Here is a 25,053-nt window from a genome sequence, read left to right as displayed (position 1 = left end):
AGCCCCTCCCCTAGATGGCAAGCAGTCCTATACATGTTAAATAGATTACAGTAGATCTTGGATACAATATATGTGTGCAGAACCGAACAGTTTTCTTGTTGCTCAGGGAGAATTGGATTTAGAAGGTATAAATAACCTGGGAAGAAGAACAAAAATGCAAGCAGTTTACATTCATTTCCTAGTGTTCCTTCTTTGGGTGTAGCTGCTTCTGTTCATCCTTGATCAATTGAAACTAAGTTAGATCTTGTCTTTGTTGAAGAAATCCACTTCCAATTTTTGAAGAAGGTAAAATATGAGGAAAGAAAGGTGTAGAAAATGACGACTCTAGCAATCAATAAAAGAAGGGGAGGTCTCTATCCTGGGTAAAGATAGCAAACAGGCCTGATTCACAAAATCTTCTGAGAAAACTGCCACAAAGTACTTTGTCAAGTAAATCTAACTTGGTATTCTACACCAGGAATTTTAACTTTTTTCTATTAGCAACCCATTTTCACATGAGATAATTTTTTGTACCCTTGGTTATATAAATAGCTAAAATAGGAATAAAACACTAAAATTCTATATATAAGTAATTTATTTTATAAAAGGTGACAGATTTTGTGGCAAATAATAGTTTCCTAGTGATATAATGATTGGTGTGTACTCAATGTACAGCATTATAAGCAAGAAGCTTTCAGGGCCAGGGACAGAAGCCCACTCTTGGAGGTGGAGCCAGATTCATTCATCCCATCTCACACCACAGTGGTGGCAGGTTCTCCTCCTTCGCTTCTCCACTGATACCAAGAGTCAGGAGAGTTCAGTTGAAAAGATTGAGAGGGGAGCGTCAGTTGGAGAAGCTACCAGTCAGAGTTGAGCTAGAGGCAGAAGCTGGAAGAGCTAAAAGACAAGCTGCAAGAGTTCTTGGAACCAAGGAGTGAGATAGGCTTCTAAGAAAACTAACCAGGCTATATTGAAGGAGACAATAAAAGATTTGAACTTTTAACACCTGGCTGTATTTGGAGTGATTATTACTCTTAACCAAAACTAAGGCTGCCTCCAGAAACCTCCCCAAGAAACCTGTGTCCCAGAGAACGATTATATTTTAGAAAAAGAAGAACACCACACATTAGTATACCATAATTTATTCAGCCATTTCTCAATTGAAGATTACCTTCTAATTCCTCATCACTATGGAAATGGTTTGTATAAATATTTATGTATATATAGGTCCTTTTCTTCCTTTTATTTGAGGTACAAATCAGTCCTGTTTCACTGGATCAAAAATATGTACTGGGGACACAGACCCAAACTACTTTCCAAAAAGGCTTGAACAGATTATAGTTCTATTGACCTTACATTTTTTGATCCTCTCCTTTGTTAGAAACCTAGTGTTAACTCAATGGAATTGATACAATTATTATTGGTTCACACATTAGAGCAAATCTTTACAAGGGGTTAAGTCACTAGTATTGATAGAAATAATGCTTAAGTTAACACCTTTGAGAGTTCACACATTAGCTCACACATTAGTTCACATGTTTGGAAGATTTCAGGTTTCAGTATGAGATATCCAAATTTACACCTCCCATAATCCCACTCTCAGAGGAGGAGTCAATCTTTGAGTTTACACCTCTAAAAGAGCATAAAAACAGCTGAGCTCAGTCAGGAGAGTTCAGTTGAAAAAGATTGAGAGGGGAGTGACAGTTGGAGATTGAGAAGCCATGAGTCGGAGTTGAGCTAGAGGCAGAAGCTGGAAGAACTAAAAGACAAACTGCAAGAGCTCTTGGAACCAAGGAGGGAGAGAGGCTGGGCCCAAGGAAAAAGATGAGACTTAGAAGGAGAAAATAAACATTGGGATTTTATCAGCTGGCTGCATTTGAAATGATTATTACTTGGAACTGAAACTAAGGCTGCCTCCAGAAAACTTCCCCAAGAAACCTGCTCCCAGAGAGAACCATTATATTTTACAAAAGAAGAAGAACATTACACTCCTTCATAAAAGTTTTCATAAAAATAAATTTGAACCTTTCCTCAAGTGACTATAACTTAGGCAATAATATTTTCTCAAAGTATCTGTAAAAATGATTATTTATATTTACAAAGTATTTTTATCTACAAATTCTAAAAATTTTATGGCCCTTAATTATGATAATCATTACTCTTGTGAAAAAAGTTATCCCATTTTACCCAACAGGTAAATAAAGTATGGTAAAGATAGATAAATTTCCCAAAAAAGCTCAAAGGTAAGACAATAGTTTTTCACATAAAACTCAGTTACGAATAAAAGACATCTTATAACTGGTTTAAATGTCAGAATCCTGAGTATTTATCAAAATCAAACACAGTGATATAGGGAAAGGTAAAAATAAAATGAAGATAATAAAAGAAAGAGAAATAAAATGAAGAAATCATTTGGTTTAATTGGAGATAAATCGAAAACATTTGACTGACTTGTGTTGAAAGGAAAAAAAAGGGAATTTTTGGGGATTTTTCTATCAGACAGTAAAGCATTTATTAAAACACCTACTATACGTGCCATATATGTTGTGCTAAGTAGCAAGGATTTTAAAAAATGCAAAAGCCAGCCTCTGCCCTCAAGAAACTCACAATCTAATGGAGGAGACAAGAAGCAAACAAATATGTATAACCAAACAACATACATATGATAAATAGGAAATAATTAACAGAGAGAAGGCACTAGAATTAAAAAAATATTTTATAATAATGATAGGCAATTGTGTAATTCCACATTTTCTTTCGGTATTTTGTCTTTGTCACAGATATTACAAACAATACCTGATAAATAATTTCATTACTATTATGAAAGTGGCATGGCAGCTCTTTCATTATACAAAAAACTAGTGTTTATTCCCATTATGATCAACAACTCTCAAGTTTTTCAGACATTTATACAGTTAAAACCTTTTCAAAAATAATTATAAATAACTAGAACTATGCAACTTCTGAAATCAAAGACAATATCCATAAAACAAATATAAATAGAAAATATAGGTAGGATTTCTTAAGCTGATAAAGAATTTAACAAGTACTCTACTGTAAATTTCTATGCCACTTCTATGCCATTATTATATCAAAGCTAGATAGATATAAAGAATATATAGGATATAAAAAATTCACTACTGAGACTAAGTTATACAGCATTCTTTTAATTGCCAGATATTATGGCTTAAAATTTTTCATCCCCATATTTATTTCCTTTATTGACTTAAATCTGACAGTTTTGGTAATAAACTCAAAAAAATAAAAGGAATTAAGAATGAATATGATATACAGGTTGGTAATATATGATAAAAAAGGAAAATAAATGGAAGTGGAAAAATTGGAACACATGCACTTTTGGTGCTGTTAAATGATACAACTAATCTGAAGAACAACTGGGAGGGCTACAAACAAACTTCATTTACCCTTTGATACAGCAATATAGGTCTATACTCCTAAGAGATCAAAGGAAAAGGAAAAGGACCCATAAATTAAAAAATATTTATAGTCGTTCCTTTTGGAAACAGGGGAAGATAAGTAATTGGGGAATGACTAAATAAGCTATGATACAGGAAATTGATGGAATACTGTTGTGCTATAAGAAACAATGAGCAGCAAAAAGTTATCAAACTGTGCATACCCTTTGATCCAGCAGTGTTACTACTGGGCTTATATCCCAAAACGATTATAAAGAAGGGAAAGGGACCTGTATGTGCACGAATGTTTGTGGCAGCCCTTTTTGTAGTGGCTAGAAACTGGAAACTGAATGGAAAATGAATTGGAGAATGGCTGAATAAACTGTGGTATATGAATATTATGGAATATTATTGTTCTGTAAGAAATGACCAACAGGATGATTTCAGAAAGGCCTGGAGAGACTTATACGAACTGATGCTGAGTGAAATGAGCAGGATCAGGAGACCATTATATACTTCAACAACAATACTATATGATGACCAGTTCTGATGGACCTGGCCATCCTCAGCAACGAGATCAACCAAATCATTTCCAATGGAGCAGTAATGAACTGAACTAGCTATACCCAGAAAAAGAACTCTGGGAGATGACTAAAAACCATTACATTGAATTCCCAATCCCTATATTTATGCACACCTGCATTTTTGATTTCCTTCACAAGCTAATTGTACAATATTTCAGAGTCTGATTCTTTTTGTACAGCAAAATAACGTTTTGGTCATGTATACTTATTGTGTATCTAATTTATATTTTAATATATTTAACATCTACTGGTCATCCTGCCATCTAGGGGAGGGGGTGGGGGGGTAAGAGGTGGAAAAATTGGAACAAGAGGTTTGGCAATTGTTAATGCTGTAAAATTACCCATGCATATAGCCTGTAAATAAAAGGCTATTAAATTAAAAAAAAAAAAAGAAACAATGAGCAGGATGGTTTCAGAAAAACCCAGGAAGACTTATATAAACTGATACAAATGTAAGCAAAATCAGGAGAACAGCAAAATGTATGATTCTAAAAATTTTTTAATAGACTTTTATTTTCAAAATACATGCAAAGATAGTTTTAAATATTCATCCTAGCAAAACCTTGCATTCCAAATTTTTCTCCCTCCCTTCCTATCCCCAGACAGCAAGTAATCCCATATAGATTAAATATGTGCATGTTTTCTAAACATATTTCCAATATTTATCAAGAAAAATCAGATCAAAAAGGGAAAAAATGAGCAAGAAAAAACAAGCTAACAACAACAACAGTAAAAATATTATGTTGTGATCCATTCAGTCCCCACACCCTTCTCTCTAGATATGGATGGTTCTCTCTATCACAAGTCTATGGAAATTGGCCTGAATCACTTCATTGTGGAAAAGAGCCAAGTTCAACACAACTAATCATCATGTACTCTTGTTGTTGCTACATACAATGTTCTCTTGGTACTACTCATTTCACTTAGCATCAGTTCATGTAAGTCTCCAGACCTTTCTGAATTCATCCCACTGATAATTTCTTATAGAACAATAATATTCCATTACATTCATATACCATAACTTATTCAGCCAAATTATAATGATTAACTATAAAATACAATTATTTTTTTATCAACAATGACCCAGGACAATTCCAAAGGGTTCATGATGGAAAAGACTATTCCTCTTCAGAAAGGGGACATGATTCCACATGTATAATTGATATCATATTGCTTGCCTTCTCAGTGAATGAGGAAGGGCCCAGAGGAAGAAGAGAATTTGGAACTCAACTTGAAAAAAAAAAGAATATTAAAAATAAATAATAGATATTTGAAAAAGAACTGGACAAAGTAATAGTCCAAGTTTCCAAAATCATCGCTATTTTCTATTTCATTTGCCCACTAATTCAAAGAATAGTTACACATTATACTATTCAATGACCATGTTATAAACCCACAAAACTCTGAAATCATGTTCAGAACTTGAAAATCTATTATTTTCTCAAGGGCTGGTGGTATCATCTAGAATTATGACAATGATAGACTATCACTTTGTTCTGAATTCCTTGAACCACAACCACCCTATTCATCTCTTTCCTGCTCATTTCTTTCTCTACTATCCATAAATAAACTCAAGAAAAAGAAACAAATAACAACCACAAATTTGGAGAGAATCAAAGTGTCTTATAATTTCTAATGTTAGCTAGTCAATTTGTCTAGGACTGATAAAAGATCAGTTCATACTATATTATGGTTGAAAATATAGAGATACACACAGATGTATATGCTAGTATGTAATATAGGCAGTATTTTTTCTTTGTATCTATATAAGAATTTATGTGAATGTCAAATATGAATGTGTACATATAATATGTATATATTTTTAAATGTACATAAAAGTTTTTATATACTTCATTCAAGAAACTTGTTTTAACAGCTTAGTCCCTTTCTTCACTGGCATAGATAGAAATCACTCTAAAATTTAGTAGATGGTAATCCAGAGTTGCTGAAACTAAAATTTAAAAAGATAAAGTCAATCTAGAGGTATGCTTTTCTAAATCATTTCTTGAAAAAAGACATATGATCCATTATTAAACATATATTTGAACTTTTTTCAGCTTGAAGATATGCCAGACTTTGCAATCTGTTAACAGATTTTGATAATTTCAGGGTCACCTTCATAAGATAACAAAGCACTGCAGAGAATATTAGTAAGTTTCTATATAGATATATGAATATATGGTATTTAGGGAAATATTCATCAAAAAGACCATGTATTTCCCACACACACACACACTTCATTTTCAACAACACAAAAGAATAAAAAACAAATGCTCTTAATTTAAAAATCTCAGCAGATGCTTCAGAATAGAAGCACTCCTCCCCAAATAGTCTAAATTTGTTCAAGGCCATCATTTCCATAATTAAAAGGTTAAGGAAACATTTTCACAAACTCTTCAGAAGGGATCTTAAAAGATATTTAAAAACAAAAATCACCTGTACAGATTTTCCCTATACAACATCTCCAACACAAGTTGTCATCCATTCTTCACTTGACTACATTCCAAGGCAACTCATTCCACCTCTGTATAGTCCTAATGGATAAGAAATTTTTCCTTACATATAAATCTGATGGTAATGTCCATCCTTTGTCCATCAATCAATAAACAAGCATTTATTAAGCACCTACTATGTGCCACACAATGTGTTAAACATGGGAAATACATATAAAGTCAAAAGACAATCACCTTTTTCAAGTATTTCATAGAGTAGTAGGGGAAGCAAAATACAAATAACTATGTGCAAATAAGATATAGATAGATGACAGACCTAGATATAGAAGACAAACTGGAAATTTTCAACATCAGAAAGGATCATTATGGAAGAAGTTTTTTTGTAGAAGATTTAAGATTTAAGATGGCCCTTGTATGAGGGGTAAGGTATAAGAGGATTGGAAAGATAGAAGAGAGGAAATTATCAACAAACTTTCACTTTAGAAAGATCAATTTAATACTTGAATAGAAGCTATTCTGGTGAGACTTGAGATAGGGAGGCCAAACAATAAGCAATAGCAATATTCCAAGTGGAAGTAATAAAGGTCTGAACCAGGATAGTAGTGGTTATCAGTGCAGAGAAAGAAGTATATGCAAGAAATATTAAGAAGGTAAAATCAAAAGGCTTTGGAGGTGGACTGGATGTTAGAGAGTGGGATTGAGAGAGAATAAAGAGTCAAGAATGACACCTAAACTATGAGCCTAGGAGACTGGGAAGATGCTAGTATTCTTGACAGTATAAAGCTAGGACGAGTACTGGGGAAAGGAAACAAATACTGAGTTCAGTTTTAAAATGCTAAGTTTAAATTGTCTATGGACATCTTGTTTGAGATGTCCAGTAGGCAGTTAGAGATAAAAGACTGGAGATCAGCAGAGAGATTAGTATTGGATAAGTAAATGTGAAAATTGTCAGCTAAGAGATGTTAAGTGAAACCATAAGAATTATTCCTCTTTCATTCACTCCTTCAACAAGCATTTATTTATTTATGAAGTACCATGCTCTGTGGCAGTGCTAGAGGTACAAAGACAAAAATTAAAGAGTTTATGTCCTCAATGAGTTTATACACTATTATTACAACATGACTGTAGAAAAACAAACACCACAGTATATACAATTAATTTCTAGGAGGTAAAGGAGGAGTTGTCTATAGAACTTTATTATAGGCTAAGTTTTGCAGGAAGCTAGAAATACTATAAAGCCAAGTTGAGAAGAGTGATTTCAATTTGTACAAAAACAATGAGATAGGAAATGGAATACTGTGTATTAGGAACTGCAAAACTGCAAGATAGTCACTTTAGCTGAAAGACTTTATGAAAGGAAATAATGTATAAAAAACCTGGAAAGGAAGATTTAATATTTGATCCTAGAAGTCAAAGTAGCCTTTGCAATTTAGTCAATAGGAGAGTGATATGTGCTTCAGGAATGTCAACTGGACCAGGGAGAGACGCTATCCAATGAAACCAATTGAAAAGTTATTAAAATAACACAAGCAAAAAATTATGAAGAACTTTTACAAGGATGGTGAATATTGTTGATTGAGAAGAAAAGAAAGCATAGACAAAGCAAGAAGTGACTTGGCAAAATACTGAGGAGGAGAAAGGCTATATATATATATATATATATATATACTCAATAGTGAAGATGAAAAACAGCTTTGGAAGAAGTAAGGCATAGAAAGAGTGGAACAAAATGAAAGAGATTAGATAAAGGAATTTCATACCTCTCTTGATCACAGAAGTGGAATATTTGTGAACAATGGTTAAGATATGTGACAGCCACTGTGTGTAGCTAAGACCAAGTTAGTGCATCCAGTCACAAAACTTGATCTGTATCCCAGAGAAACTCAGTTGTGCAAAAAATTTTTGTAGTAGCCCTTTTTGTAGTAGTAAGGAGCTGGAAACTGAGTGAATGCCAATCAGTTGTGGAATGGCTGAATAAGTCATGGTAAATGAACATAGGGAAATATTATTGTTCTAAAAGAAATGATGAGCCGGATGATTTCAGAAAAGCCTGAAAAAAAAACCTACATGAAGTGATGCTGAATGAACCAGCAGAACCAGAACCCAATATATAGATACAAGATCATGTAATGATTAACTGTGATGAATTTGGCTCTTCTCAACAATGCAGTGATTCAAGCAATTCCAATAGACTTGGGAGGGAAAATGTCAATCGCATCCAGAGAGAGAACTATGGAGACAAAATATGGATTGAAGCATAGTAGTGTCACCTTTTTGTTTTTTTCCTTCTTTTGGCTCACCCTCCCCCTTTTGGTCTGATTTTTCTTGTGTAACATAAAAAATATGGAAATATGTTTAAAAGGATTAGACATATTTAATTTATATCAGATTGCTTGCTGTCTTGGGAAAGGAGTAGATAAAAGAGAGAGGGAGAAAAATTTAAAACACAAAGTTTTACAAAAATGAATGTTGAAAACTATCTTTATATGTATTTGGAAAAATAAAATACTATTTAAAAATATAAAGGGATATTATCCTTAAAAAAAAAAAAAAAAGACCAAGTAGTAGTAGAGTAGTCATCAACTCTTATGATGAAGTTCCTTAAAATGAAGGCAGGCAGTGGCATGGAGTTTAACAGTGAATCCTGGAGAAAGCAGGGAGAATGTCTTGAGGACTGATTGGCAAACAATGTTTACTAGAATCTAGACTGTATGGCAAATTTAGATGGCATGAACATCAAAAGGAAAAGTTCCTGAGTTGGGTAGAGGGATAGTCTAGAAATAACAAGGAACATTCATTCTATTTCCTGGGCCAGGGAGTCAAAGAGTATGACATAAAGATGAAATCAATACTGAAAAGGAAGACTTGAGATGCAGTGTGGTCTTGGAGGAACCTTGTCTTAATGATAGGAAAAAGAAAAGGAAATAAGAGAAAGAGGTCTGAAAGGAAGTTTATTAATTACAGAGCTATATTTCCAGAGGGTACAGTACAACATTGAGACATATACAGAATAAAACATGGGATAGGGGTTTAAATGTTCAAGTTGAATGTGATAAGAGAACTGATACCAGGAGTTGAAGAGCAGGATTTTCTCTTTGGTTTAGGATTCAGTATCACAGGAATGCAGAGAGGAAGGAGACTGTATCAAGAATTTAATAATCACTAGGAAAGAATCCAGGCAGTATACCAGTAGATGGGAGGAGCATCAGTGAAGGTTAGTAAGAGATTCTCTGGTCTCATGTCAATGTCTCTGTGCATGCAGGAGCAAAGCAGTACTAAGGAACTTGGGGAAGAATACAGCTACAATCACTTGTCAGGAGTTGCATTAGTCTCAGTTGGTCAAATCCAGTGATGTGGGTAAGACTCTAATGTTTCTATTCCACCAGGAAGTAGAAAGGCAATCAATAATTAGAAATTGTACTGTTCAAGTAACATTTTAAGGCCAAAATGTTAAGCAAGGCATTAGAAATTGAGGTTGGGAAAGGGCCAAAAAATTATTCTTAAAGGGCTTCTACAAATTCTATGAACTATTTTTTTCCAACACAGTAAATGCATTAAGATGTCTCAAATCAGACAATAGATCATATTTCTTTACCACTAATGGAGAAACAGATTTTTTTTTTAGAGAATTAAGTTATTAAATTCTGTGACTTTTTTTTTTTATTAAACAAAATGATATGGTCAGTATTGTCCTCTTTTAATCAAGAGTGATTAGTGATTTTCAGACTCGTTAAAGCATTTTTTTGTTCCTTAACATATCTTATATCTTAACAGGAAATCTGTGTCAGACAAAGTAGTAAAATTTAGAATCCAGTCTTTCAAGACCAATGGAAAACTCTATTGCTTTTCATTACTGAACAATGGTACCAATATACTTAAGAAAGTGGAACATTTTTGTCTATTTTTAGACAGAAGTAGTTATGCTTAGAATTTCTTTAACCAGTTTATCTTTAAGCAGAAGTAGCTGTTGTAAGTGTTTCTAATCTGTTACTAATATCCAGAGAATTCATGATACCTTGAGTTTTACTTGCAGAAAAAAAAATTAGTTTTGCTGCATAAAAAACCTAGCTATCTCATCTTTTCTGGAAAAATGCCTCAACTATTCAGAATTTGTAAAAGTGGGCAAGGCATTAATGAAAAGAGAAAAACTTTATACCTGTGGGACAATTCTTTGTTCTCAACTAATTTTTTTTTTTTTTGGCTGAGGCAATTGGGATTAAGTGACTTGCCCAGGGTCACACAGATAGGAAGTTTTAAGTGTCTGAGATCAGATTTGAACAAGTCCTCCTGACTTCAGGGCTGGTGCAGGGCTGCACTACCTAACTCCCTCATTCTCAATTAATTTTAAAGATGGAAATATTTCATTCCTCCAAGAACACAAAGTTGCATATTAAAATTTCTTAAAATATTAACACAAATTTTGCTTGAAAATTATCTAAGTGGGGGAAGAATATGAAGAGAGGGAAAAGTAAATACTGGTAAAATGTAAAAATAAAATAAAACAAAGGAAGAAACATAGAGGAGATCCTAGAATAGTAGTAACATAATCCAGGAAATATGTCAAAAATCTTTTGTTCTAATAGATGAATCCCATAATTTTGTCCCACAAATTAATACAAAAATGAAATAGTAGAAAACTGTTACAACTCCAATTTATTCCAAGAGAAAATAAAACCTGCTACCACCAATCAATTCCCTGGAATTAAAAAAAAAAAATGAGCTTTTTGCTTGTCTAATGATTCAACTTGTATCACTTAAAAGTTTTGAAAAAATTATAATATAAATGATTTTATTTGATACTTATAACAACTTTGTGAAAAAAGATTTCATTATTCCATTTTATAGATGACAATACTAAGGTTCAGAGGGATTAAATGTCTTCCCAAAGGTGGCACAGCTAAGATAAGTGGTAACAATAAGTACATGGGCAAAACAAGGACTATGTCTTCTGATTCCTTTCATTCTATTAGTCTTGTTTTTTTTTTTTTTTTAAACTTCATAGCAGCATTTTCCAACTCTGAATTTTTGTATCATTCTTCAAACCACAAACCTGCTTTGCATTTAAGAAAAATTAGAGACCAAAGACTTGTGGATTGTAAAAAAGCATCACATATGTACAGCACTAATAATTATAATTATTTAAAGAAGAATAAAAAAGTCATGAATGGGACAACACAAACAGGAAATGAAACTTATTACATGAAAAGACTGAAAAGTGCTGGATACTGATATATCAGTCATTTCTGAATCAACAATATGTGTGTATCTATGTATGTGAATCCAAACACACAATCAAAATAAAAATGCATGGAAATACACAAAAAAAATCAAACCAATAATTTGTTTATTATAAAAATCAATATTAAATTAGTAAAATATAAACAAACAATCTGATATATAATTAACTGTGGAGCATGTTATCTCCCATCTGACAATTAAGGTGATAGTGCTCAAAAACAGAGAAGGAACAAATGAAGAGATGTCAACACTGATTTTCACCACTTCTTACGAGTTTAACTGAAGTCAATCAGTTAGGACAATGAAAAGACCAAAAGCATAGAAACCACCCTAACCAATAAACATGTAATATCCTTGACACGCAAAAAGACATAATATCCAAGGGGAAAAAAAGATTTACAATATGAAAACTCACTTCTAAAATCTTGTGAATAAGGTGACGGGAATATAATGAGCAGCACTGCTTCTCAAAACAGTAAGTTAAACAGGAAATTACAAATTTATAGAAAGTTTGGCAAGAGATCCTAAGTCAGATCACTTGAAAGCATTTTAAAGATGAAACTAGAAGAAAACAGTTGAAAACTGGAAAAGATTTCTCAGGGTTTTTTTTTTTTTAATAACAATTTCATTTTTTCATTAATTTCAGTAGCTCTACTCTAAAACCATAATGTGCTACATAAATAAGAAATGCATCAAAGAAGACAAAACTGGGAAGAACAACGAGATTACAACAGTCTAATGAATCAATGAAAATTAAATTATTTGGGGCTTTTAAGAGTAGAATCTATGATGTAATACTTGAAAAAATAAAAATGCAACTGGAGATAACAAGACAATAGCTGGGCTAGCTAAAGCATACAAAGAGAACTGTATTGGAAGTAAAACAATTCTGAGGGTTTTTAGAGATCATACTACTGTCTGAAGGAAGATATCAAACATTCAGAGAAAAAAATCACAATTACTATTTTTTAAAAATGACAAAGAACATTTCAGTGATTAGCATATTATATGAATACTTATGCGACTATATAAAATTTTTACAAAAATAGCATATATATATATCAAGGATCTCCTTCATGAAAGTGTAAGAAGGGGACAGTCAGGCTTTCACAGACAGTACTACTCTATAGCAGACCATACCTTATAGTCACAATACTGAATAAAAGGTTTAGAAAATATAAGACTCCACTATTATTAGTTCAGTATAAAAAAACCAAAACACCCCCACCTAATTCAGCTTAAAAAAAAAAAAATCTTAAAAGTATCTTCCAAGCTTCAATAAGGTATCTTTCATTTATAGCTTAAAAATCATATGAGATCATCACTTAAAAGATATAACAGGGATAATACTGTTTGAGCCACTGACTAAGGATATCAAATAAAGAATAAAACAGGGATAAATATTCTTCTGAAAGGTGTTTACGACTATTGTGGAGAATGACCAATGCAAAGTACGTATGAAAAAGGAGTCTCTAAACTAGGTGAGGTACTCCAATTGTTCTCAATATAATACTACAGTGATTGCATCAAGACTAGAACACTCATTGTGCAAAGACAATTAAATAAAAATTTATAACTCAACAACATATATTGGATTACTAGATGAAGCAGTTATATTCTCCAGATATGAAATGTAATTGAATGGATAATGAACTAAGCCTGAAAATGAATAGGAAAGGGAAGAGTAGGTTGGATTGCTTTAGGAAAATTGTATACTTTGAGAAATGTGATACATCTAAAAATTTTTTTTTGCTTTGTTGTTATATTATTTTCCCCACTGTATTCTCCTCATGCCTTATAATGAAGAATATAAAAGAGAAAAAAAATTTCAGTGAAACTAACCAAACTACGGAAAACAATCTAAGGTTATATCCTGTGTTCCAAACCAGGATTTCTCCTCTTCAGAAAAGTGAAGAGTTTTAACAGATATTCTTCAGATGAATATAATGATGAGAAAATCATGGAAAGACTTAACCTGAATTGATATAAAGTCAAGTAAGCTGAGCCAAGAAAATAATATACAAAATGACTACAAAAATGGAAAGAACAAAAAAGCACAACACAATCAAAATGAACACTGTAAAATTGTAAAAAATAAGCATGGCCCCAAAGAAAAGAAATAAGTCATCTCCTCCTACTTCCCTATAGAGGTGGGAGGTCCACAGGGTGGGACATTGCATGTATTTTCAGATTTTTCTTTGTATGTATTGAATAGTTTTGCTGGGGGGGTTTCTTTTGTCTTCTCTTTTAAAAAAACATTTGTTATATGGGACATCTTTCTAGTTGGGATATGTGGTAAAATTAACGAGATGTATAACCAAAAGAACAATAAAGATTACTTTTTTAAAATCCTTACAATAATGTTATATACCTGTGAATTTTAAAATACTACATTCTCAGACGTATTAAAGTTGAAGATTGCACAAAAGCAATGGAAAGACACATGACTGATAGATATACACTGAACAGTAAGCTACATGAGAAATGTGACAGAGTTCAATGGCAAAAAGATGTGTGCCTGAAAAAGGAGATCAAAGCCAGTCATTTAGCACAAATGACAGATAATTATTAGCCTGTATGTTTCAATGGTAATCATACAATGACAAGATATCTAGAAGATACTGTCTACTCTCTTAACTTCCTCCCAAACACTCAATAGACACTATTATTTACAGAAGGATAGGGCTAGTAACAGATGAGAAGAATGTCTACATCAAGACCAAAGATTCATCAGAGTAATAAAATATCCTACCATGATAGAAACTACGCACAATATGTACCTATAAAAGATTTACTGGCTTGAAATCTTCTCACTTAAGTGGTCTGAGTATAACTTCAGGGTCCTTCCCATCTTCCAAGAGCTTACAGCTCCAATTCTGCCCAAATTGTACTTGTCAGTGCCATCTCATGGTTCTATGGAGCATCAAAGAAACTAGTATACTACAGGTAATCAATCTCTTATTCTCCACACAGAGTACATTCATGAGATTCTTTCTGCTTGCTAAATGGAGGCTATCAATTTTAAGTGACTTGGTTTTGCTCTGAGACATAGAAAGAATTCAGAGGTCAAACCCACCAAACAAGCCTAACTATCCAAAGTTGCCTGCTTTAATATTCTGAGATCTATCTCAATTTCACTTTATTAGCTAAGCTCAGCATAGTTATTATTACCAAGAAATTTAAAGATACCAGAAGCAATCTAACAAATGTTTCAAAACATACAAAAAAGTATTTTAGATACCTCTGGAAAGGCAGGACTCACATTAAATTGTATATTTGAGGCTAAATGTCTAGGCAATGCCACCTACCTTGACAGTCTCAACCAGTGACCCAAAAGGTCCTTCGCACTTAAGAATATATATATATATATGTATTGTATATATATAAAATCAGTTACACAGCTAATAAATACTGACAGAGAGCCTACCATGACAGGGAAGGCAAAACACTAGAACTTATACAGTCATATAAAATACTATTTGTTTCAACTTCCTCACTTATCTTTAATTTGGGGCTCCTCTATCTATTATTATCATGATCAGTACATTATGAGAGAGGAATATTTAATTCAATTCAACATACATTCATTAAGGACTTGTCATGTGCAAAGCACTGTGATGGGCACAGGTGATATACAAAGACAAACACAAAATAGTACCTGTCCTCAAGGAGAATACATTCTACTGAGGGATACAATATGTTCAAATAGAAGCAAACACAAGGTAACAAAGTAGATCAACAGTAAGAAGTGCTGGCAGAGAGTCAAAGAGATATCTATGGTTAGACTTAAAAGAACATGATGGTAGCAACCAAATGAAATGGCAAAAGCACTGGTTCTGGAATTAGAGGCCCTACTTTGAATTCTACCTCTAACATTTACTTCCCCAGTGTGATTTTATCCAAATTACTTCACTTCTTTGGATCCTGTTCAGCTACAAAATGAAGGTGTTAGCCTCAATGATACTTTAAGGTCCCAACAAAGGCTTACATATCAGATATTATGAGTGCTGTGGTGCTAAAAAAAAACCCCAAGTAAAGATGAAATCGTACTTGTTCTCAAGAACATTATATCAGGAGAGAAAACCCATCCATTAATATATGTAATACATAAAAACAAGTAAACAAAGGGCATTTTGAGGGAAGGAATGAGTAGCTGAAGGGTTTGAGGGGTAAGGGGGAGACAGGAAAGGGTTTTGTAAATGGTACAGCTGAGTTTTAAAGGAAACCAGAGCTTCTAAGAGGCGGGAGGGAGGGAGGGAGAAAAGGGGGAAAGAAGGAAGTTGGTATTCTGGACCGGGAAGCAAAGCCAAGTGTGAGTTGAGTAATAGTAAAAAGGTCATTTTGATTATATTGCAGAGTTCCAAGAGCATACTATACGTTACAGATGAAAAAGATGGTTAGAATCAGGTTCTGCAGGTCTGGTATTGAATCTTAACAGTAACAGAGAGCCAGTTGAGCATATTGAGGAGACCCTATGTTTAAGAATATCACTTTGACAGTTATGTGGAGAATAGATCAGAAATAGGATAATGTGGGGAAAGGAAACCAATTAGGAGGCTATCGAACAAATCTGAGACTGAGAGAAGATAGTAAACATATAAGTAGAGAAAGGGATGGGTCTGAGAAATGACGCAAAGGCAGAATTGACTTACTAGATATATGGAACTAAGTAAAATAAGAGGTCAAATTAGTTCTTTTAATTCTAAAATAAAATAAAAAGCATTTCATTCCTAGAGGGAAAAGGTTTAAAAATTAAAGAGGTAAACAGAGTCACAAGGAAGAAGGGAAAAAATAGGCCTCACTGCAACATAAATTTTCATCATGTTATGCAATAGAGAATTGTCACAATAAATAAAACTACATTCTTAGAAGTATTCAAATAATTGTAATACAAATATATAAGAATTGTGAACTTAGCTTGCTGGATAGTGATTCAAAAGAATAAGGAAATTAATAATGTGTGTGGTAGAAGAAATTTTTCATGTGTTTAGAACATGCAGTTCAAAATATTTTCTAGGCAGATAATGACAGCATACTACAGCTCAGGAAGAGATGAAGCCTGAATAACTCAAACTAAGAATTATTCTGCACTGAGATGATAAAAAAAATGCAGGAAAGCTGATGAAGTCACCAAGAGATAATAAAGGGATATGGGGGATAGAGGTACATTTGATTATGAACAAGGCAAATATAACCAAGGTAGACATTTTTCCAAATGGAATAATATGAAAAATATTTGAAGCTGTGAATTTTTACTATTATAGTTTGATTTTTAAATTTTTTTTGAAAAATTCTATTTCTAAGATACTCTATCAGAATTTGAACTCTATATAAACCATGTTTCAGTCATTTTGGCAATATGATTATTGTGAAAAAACACAATTTGTAACAAAATTTCACTTAGATACAAAAGGTAGGATCTAAAGGATTCAACATTCCCAGGAGAAACTTATAGCATTGGTGATATCTGCAGAGCTGAATTCCTAAGTCAAAAACTTTACAATTCAAGGCACAAAAATGAAGGAAGGTCACACTTACTAAAGAGTATTAAAGTGGCCAGGATTATGCTATTTTTAAGAAGAAAATGAGATGGGGAATCATTGCAAACATTTAAATAAATGAACGTTACCAGCTTAAAAATTTATGCTTCTTCTTCTGAAATGATAAACATCCTCAAAGAGCATCAAGTGGAATTAGTTGGAAGTAAATTAGAACAACAAAGTGACAAAGTATTGGGCATTCTGGAAAGTCTTTAAAATAACTATCCTTTCCAGAAAGGGTGAATATAGTAAATTGTAATTCAGCATTTCCTTGTTATAAGTATGAAGAGACTTTAAAAATCACTGTTCCATTGTCCAGAAACACACAAAAGGCATGTCTCAAGGGAACAATATTACACCAAAGAAGATCCATGAAATGATAATTTCAGAAGACAATATTCAATCACCTCTTTGTTTGGAAAGTTTGTTTGGAAAGCAACAAGTGAAGACTGATTGAATACAGGTATAAAATAAAGTACATTTGATATAATATGGAGCTTCCTGCTAAGGCATATTCTAGAAAGAGAAAAACCTGACTTACCTGCATTGCCGAGCTGTTTGTAAAACCTGTACTCTAAATGAAGCTGTGGGGCACGTGATTTTATTGGTTCCTACAACCCAAGAAGAAAATTTATGGTCATATTTAAACAGAAGTAAAATATTTTTCCATCATAATATTAAAAAAACAAAAGCAAATAGTTCTGCTGTTTTTTTTAAGCTTCGTTAATTTTTTTTTGTTTTTTTCTAGTTTAATTTTAAAATATATGTGCCTCTCCAAGCAGTACCAGATTTAAAACTGTATGATAAAGCAGCAATCATCAAAACTATTGGAGAAGAAATAGCAGGGTGGGATCAGTAGTAAATGACTATAGTTACTCTAATGTTTGAAAGATAACTCAAAGACTCCAGCTTCTAGGAATAAGAACTCACTATATGCAAAAACTGCTAGGGAAAGTGGAAAATAGGATGGTAGAAACTAGGCATAGACCAACATCTCACATCATATAGCAAGATAAGGTTAAAATGAGTACATGATTTAGACATAAAGGGTAATAGCATAAGCAAATTAAAAGAGCAAGGAATAATTTGCCTTTCAGAACTATGGAAAAGGGAAGAATTTACGATGAAACGAGATAAGAGAACATTATAAAATGCAAAATGGATAACTTTGATTATATTAAATAAAAAGTTTTTGCATAAACAAAACCAAGATTAGAGAGAAAGCAGAAAGATGGAAAACAAGTTTTACAGCAAGTGTTTCAAATAAAGGCCTCCCTTTTCAAATATATAAAGAACTGAGTCAAATTTATAAGAATGTTAAGTCATTCCTCAATTAATAAATGGTCACAGGATATGAACAGACAGGTTTTAGTTAAAGCTATCTCTAGTCATATGAAAAAATGTTCTAATTCATTATTAGAGAAATGCAAATGAACACAACTCTGAGATACCACTTCACAACTATTAGGTTGGCTAACAAGGAAGAAAAGGAAATGATAAACATTGGAGAAGATGTGGGGAAAACTGGGACACTAATATACTGTTCATATATACTAATATACTGATAGTGAATTGATCCAACCATTCTGGAGAACAATTTGGAACTATGCCCCAAAAGCATCAAACTGTGCATACTCTTTGTTCTTATCATTTCTAGGTCTGTATTCCAAAGAAATCACTAAAAAAAAAAAAAAAAAAAAGGAAAGCATGTATATGTATAAAAATATTTATAGCAGGTTTTTTTTTTTTTTTTTTTTGGTAGTAGCAAAGAATTGGAAATTTAGGGATTACCCAACAAGTGGGGAATGGTTAAACAAGTTGTAGTAGATGTAATGGAACACTATTGTGTTATAAGAAACGATGAGCAGGCAGGTATCAGAAAAACCTAGGAACACGTAACATGAACTGAAGCTAAGTGAAGTGAGCAGAATCAGGAGAACATTGTACTCAATATCAACAATACTGTATGATGATAAACTATGACTGACTTAGCTCTGCTCAGCAATACAATGATCTAGGAGACTCATGACAAAAAATTCTTATCTAGATCCAGATCCAGAGCCAGAGAAAGAACTATACAGACTCTGAAAGCAGATCTGAAGACAGATTAATCATACCATTTTCATCTTAAAAAAAATTTTTTTTGCAGCTTTTCCCTTTTGTTCTGTTTTCTTCTTTCAAAATATGACTGATATGAAAATATGTTCACATGCCAGAATGGATGCGCATATATATTTATATATATATATATATATATGATACTTAGATTGCTTGTCAACTTGGGGAGGATGAGTAGGAGAAAGAGAAAATTTAAAACTCAAAATTTAATTTGAAAAAAATAAATGAAAATTACATGTAATTGAAAAAGATAAAATACTGTTTACATATATATATATATACACACACACATACACATATATACATATGTGTGTGCCTCTGACCTCACTTCTAGAATAAAATTCCTTATACAAAGAATAAAAGAAAAGGTCATTCAGCAAAAGTAAATATCAAATGAATTTGACAATATATGCACTAATTTTTATTGAAAGTTCCTCCAACATCTCTGGCAGTGATATTTGTATTTTTTTAGTTCTTTTTTGAGTCCAGATTTGGTTATTATTATTACATAAGGTCCAGTTTTGGTGGTTATTTTTCTTTGAGAGTATATCTTTCCATTTAGATTGCTGCAGTCATTTTATATTTTGTTTTCCTGATTTTGCCTTATTCAATCTATATCAGTTCATAGAAATCTTCCCATGCTTCTGTTTTTATCATACTTACTGATTCTTATAGCAGAAAAATATTCCATTACTTTGAAGTAGCACTATTTTGTTTTTGCTACTACAAATATTTCAATATTGCATCCATAGTATCTTTCTGTTTTTAACGTCCTTGGGATATATATCTAGCAATGGATCTTTGAGTCAGAGGATATGAATATTTAAGGCAGTTTCTTGTCCAAATTCCAATTTGCTTTTTCAGAAAGATTGGATGAAATCACAACTCCAAACTTTTATTATTATGCCTGTCTTCTATATCCCTCTAACAGTCTATTCCCATCTTTCATCATTTTTGTCAATTTGCTACATATAAGCTAAAACGTCAGTTATTTTGATTTGCTTTTCTCTTATTTTTTCATATGATTATCATTTGCAGTTCTTCTGAGAATTATTAGTATATGCTCTCTGATAATTTAGTCAGAGTGAATGGCTTTTGGTCATATTTCCTAATTTCATTTATATCTTGGATATTAGATCCTTATCAAAGATGAACTATATTATATAAAATATTTTTAAGATATTAAACAAACTTTTCAATCAAAGACATTAAATTCTAATTTAAGTCTAAAATGACTTCTGGTCTTTCCTTCATTGCTATTTTTCTTCTTTCTTTCCTTCCTTCCTTTCTTAGGGTTCTTGCATAAAATATCTAATATGGAAATGGTTTACATGATTTCAAAGAAGTGACATGGCCAAACCTATGCCTTAGAAGCTATGACTACATACTGAATTTCAATAAATCACTGATAGAATAAGTTATTGAAGAGTTCAGCTTGTAGAAGTATTTACAATACTTTTAAATATCCCCAACTGAGAACTCTGAAGATCCCAGAAATAAAACTGCTCTGAATTTTTTATTATCTTATGATGTTGTTTTCATTTATATTGTTGTAGGCACTGTGTTTATTATTCTTTTGATTCTTTTTCAGTCCGTATAAGTCTCTCTAGTCACTGTTTCTTAAGGGAAAATAATATTTCATGATATATGAATACCAAATTTTTTGGTAACATTCTCCTATCATTGTGCACAATTTGTTTCTAACTTTTGTTAGATACTGTTAAGTTTTTTTTTTACACTATTCGAGGAAAAACCCAAGTTTGTTTTTAAAATTATTTTCTTGGGATAATGAACTCAGAATATAGTTCTATCAACTATCTATTTCTGTTATTCATACAAAGAAAGAATAATCTCCTTTTATTCATATCTGGAAAACTTTAGTAGGAAACATTCAGCCTGATTTCACTAAGAATGTAAAAAAAGCAAGAATTTTTAAGGTATCCACAGTTAAAAATGAATTTACAGATGGAATATAAAACAGCTCAAAACAGATTATGGGACCTGCTTGTTATGTTGTATAGCCAATATTTCTGAACAGAAGGCCATGGAATGTTCAGCCAAATGAACTATCAAAGTAGTTTTCCAGAACAGACTTGAATAGAAAAAAATGTGCATATTTATTTCACAACTAACAAGACCTATGTGAATTAAAAAGGTTGTAATGATAAAGCAGATATACAATTGATAAGAGTATTTCTATTGCAACCCCTTAGAAAACATATATACACAATGGTAAGACCAGCAAAATGGAACAAAAATAGCGAAGCAGTCTCTCAAGTACATATTTTGTGCTAGATGCTAATTATATTTCAAATAGGAGTCTGGTCATTTTCCAAAATCACAAGCCTGTGAAACACATCCTGTTGAAAATCTAAACTGACAACAGACAACCACCTTACAGGGCTGTAAAGTTCAAGGCAAATTTTGCTTTAACATGGAAAAGAACTCAATTACTGTTCTCATTCCTTAATAGTAAGAAAGAGAGAAGGTAAAGATGAAAACAATGTTTCTCATAGCTACTTTAGTCAAGACTCCTTAGAGAAAGAACATATTGAAACACATTCTAACCCAGATGCTTTTCATTTTGGACAATATAAATAAAAAGCAATATAAAGCAAATTTTTTTTTAAGTACACATTTTGCAATACAAAGCAAAACAAAATTCAGAGAAATGAAAATATAAAATAGCTGTCAATCATTTATTGCCAATATTAATAAAATTATATTTGTAATTAAGTCCTAATTTATGCAGGTTACTTGTGCAATATATGATCTAGGCAGGAGGAAATTATATAGAGAACAATGACCCTAAAAGATAGGCTTTCAATTTCCCCCTTTTCCAGGATAAAATTAATCAGTTGTTCATGTATACACTGTCCTCTATCTTTGAATCCCTGGATGGGTATTGGAAAGTGAAAGGACATAAAATTGAAAACTATTTTTCTCCTTCCCCTTTCTAGTAATAATGATGACTGGTCACCTTCAACTTATCAGATGAGAGATGAAAAAAAAGAATAAAAAAAATGTTTCATGAAACATTAAATGTCAACAAAAACAAGGAAGATAATATGGTAAGGCAAAAAGTAGTTTGTTTACAATTTTCAAACATTCACTTTTGATTGTTTTAATGTCATTCTTTTCATTCACATTATTAGTCAATGTATACAATGTTTTCCTGGATCTGTTTACTTCACTATTATTGGATCAGTTCATACAAGTCTTTCCATACATTTCTATTTGTCCCCTTTTTAAATACAGCAATATTCCAGGACATTAACATAACAAAATTTATTTTTCCAGTCTTTGATTAATGATCAACTACTTTATTTCCACGTCTCTGCTATTTCACTAAGTACCACTATAAATTCTATAGTGTACATAGAAGCCTGTCTTTCTGTCAATGACTTTCTTAGGTCATAAATATGGTCATGGAGACTTTAGTCACTTTTTTTTTTTTTTTGCCTAATTCAAAATTAGATCTTTATCTAATAGTGGGCTGCATATAAATTATCAAGTAAATAGAAACATAATGGAGAAATGGAATATTATTGTACTATAAGAAATGACAAACAATGATTTCAGGAAACACAAATGAACTGATAATAAAGTGAAGTGAGCAGAATCAGGGGTATACTGTACATAGTAACAGCAATTCTCAGCAATATAATGATCCAAGACAATCCCAAAATACTTATGATGAAAAAGTCTATCTCCTCAAGAGAAAGAACTGGCATCACCTGAACACAGTCTGAAGCATGCTATATTTCTTTTTTCCTTCCTTCCTTCCTTCCTTTCTTAGTGTTCTTGCATAAAATGTCTAACATGGAAATGGTTTACATGATTTCAAAGAAGTGACATGGCCAAACCTATACCTTAGAAGATATGACTACATAAAAATTCTAGTAGGTGCCATTTATCAGCATCTATTTTCAAGATGGAAGATTGACTCATGATTCTTCATATTCAAAGTATGAATAATATATCATCTTTGGCCAAAATCTGTAAACTTTAAAAATTATCATAAGATAGAAAAATGCAAAATTTCAAATAATCAAGTAAAAAGGAATGATAGTTAGTTAATATTTATGTATTACAATAGATAAAACAAAACAAAACCAAAAAACTACATTTATATATTGTAGTTTATAATGTTCCAGAATGGCTAGAGAACAAAACTCAGAGAGTCATTTAGATGGGACTTGAAGGTATGCAAAGTACTTTAAAATATTATTTGATACTCATTACAACTCTGTGATAAATTATGTTATTACAGCAATCAACTTTCTTTACCATAAAAAGGGTTGCTATCAAGATTTTGATATATATGAGGTATATGCTCAGTATAAGGATTCCTGCAAGTTTCTTAAAAAATTTCAAATTGTTTTGTGAAACAGTTGGAGCTATTCACAGGCTCACCAATAGTAATTGAATGTGTTTGCTTTTTCATTGCCCTTCCAACATATTTCCATTTTCCTCATCTTTGTTAGTTTGATGGATGTATTTTAAAATATTAGATATGTCTTAATTTGTGTTTCTGATTTGGCGCTTTAAAAAATATATTAAAAAATATTCAAGATTGAGCAATGAACAGACTTGGTTCTTTCTCAGTGGTTCACTGATCCAAAGCAATCCCAATAAACTTTGGATAGAAAATGCCATTCGCATCTAGAGAAAGGATTATGGAGACTGAATATAAATCAATGCTATATTCACTTTTTTCTCCCCTCTTCTGTTTTTTTTTTCTCTTGTGGTTTCTCCCTTTTGTTCTGATTTTTCTCTCCCAACATCATTCATAACGAAATGTTAAAAAAAAAAAAAAAAAAAAAAAAGCACATGTATAACCAAAACAAAAAAAATGGCTGGTTTATGTTTATAATTCTTTTAAAAACTATGTTCATATACTTTGATCAATTATCTATTAGATAATACTCTTAGCTTCATATTTTCATATCAATGCCCTATATAATTTGCTAATGTATTTTGTGGGAAAGATATATGCTTCAAAATGTGTTCCCTACTTGGCAGATTCTCTCATATTCTAGTTGCATTCATCTTGTATAACTAAATTATATAAAGTTTTGTACTTAACCATGTTTTTCTTTACTCATCTCCCTTAACCCTGTTATCCAGTCATTTTTCAGTTGTGTTCATCTCTTTGTGACCCAATTTGGAATTTTCTTGGTAAAACTATTGGAGTAGTTTGCCATTTCTTCTCCAGATCATTTTACAGCTGAGCAACCTGAGGTCCTGGGTCACACAGCTAGTAAGTATCTATGGATGGATTTGAACTCAGGAAGATGAATTTTCCCAACTCTAAGTCCTTTACTCTATCCACTGCACTACCTAGCTGCATCTAACTCTAATACCCCAATTTGTTTAACCAGTGTTTACCAGCTTGGTAGTGTAGTGAATAGAGCATTGGACTTGGAGTCAGAAAAATCTGAGTTCAAATCTTGACTCAGAAATTCATTGTGTGACTGTGGATAAGTCACTTAAGCTGTCTGTCTCAATTTCCTCATCTCTAAAATGAAGATTGTAACTGTCCCTACTTCCTAGGGTGATTGTGAGAATAAAAAGAGATAACACTTGTAAAGAGTTTTACAAGCTTTTGAGTACTACATTAATGTATAATAAACTCCAGTGGATCTTTATCATCTCCAGAATCAAATATAAATCCTGATTTCACATTCAAAGTCTTTTATAACTACTCCTCTCCCCACACCTT

At 32.2% G+C, this 25,053-nt stretch overlaps 1 protein-coding gene across 7 annotated transcripts in view; it reads right to left on the bottom strand.

Moving 5' to 3' along the window:
- The window catches only part of CSNK1G1 (casein kinase 1 gamma 1), a 225,499-nt gene that overhangs the window by 74,249 nt on the left and 126,197 nt on the right, over nucleotides 1–25,053 (bottom strand). For 6 of the 7 annotated variants that reach the window (XM_031955399.1, XM_031955401.1, XM_031955402.1 and 3 more), the window contains one exon: nucleotides 17,752–17,821. The exons of the other annotated variant lie outside the window; for it this stretch is intronic. In XM_031955399.1, the coding sequence (XP_031811259.1) occupies nucleotides 17,752–17,821 (70 nt within the window). The remainder of the gene's footprint in view (nucleotides 1–17,751; nucleotides 17,822–25,053) is intronic. 7 annotated transcript variants of the gene reach the window in all.

The sequence above is a fragment of the Sarcophilus harrisii genome, chromosome 2 (genome assembly GCF_902635505.1).
Source record: "Sarcophilus harrisii chromosome 2, mSarHar1.11, whole genome shotgun sequence".
NCBI classification, from domain to species: Eukaryota; Metazoa; Chordata; class Mammalia; order Dasyuromorphia; family Dasyuridae; genus Sarcophilus; species Sarcophilus harrisii.
This window is presented reverse-complemented; position numbering and strand designations above follow the sequence as displayed.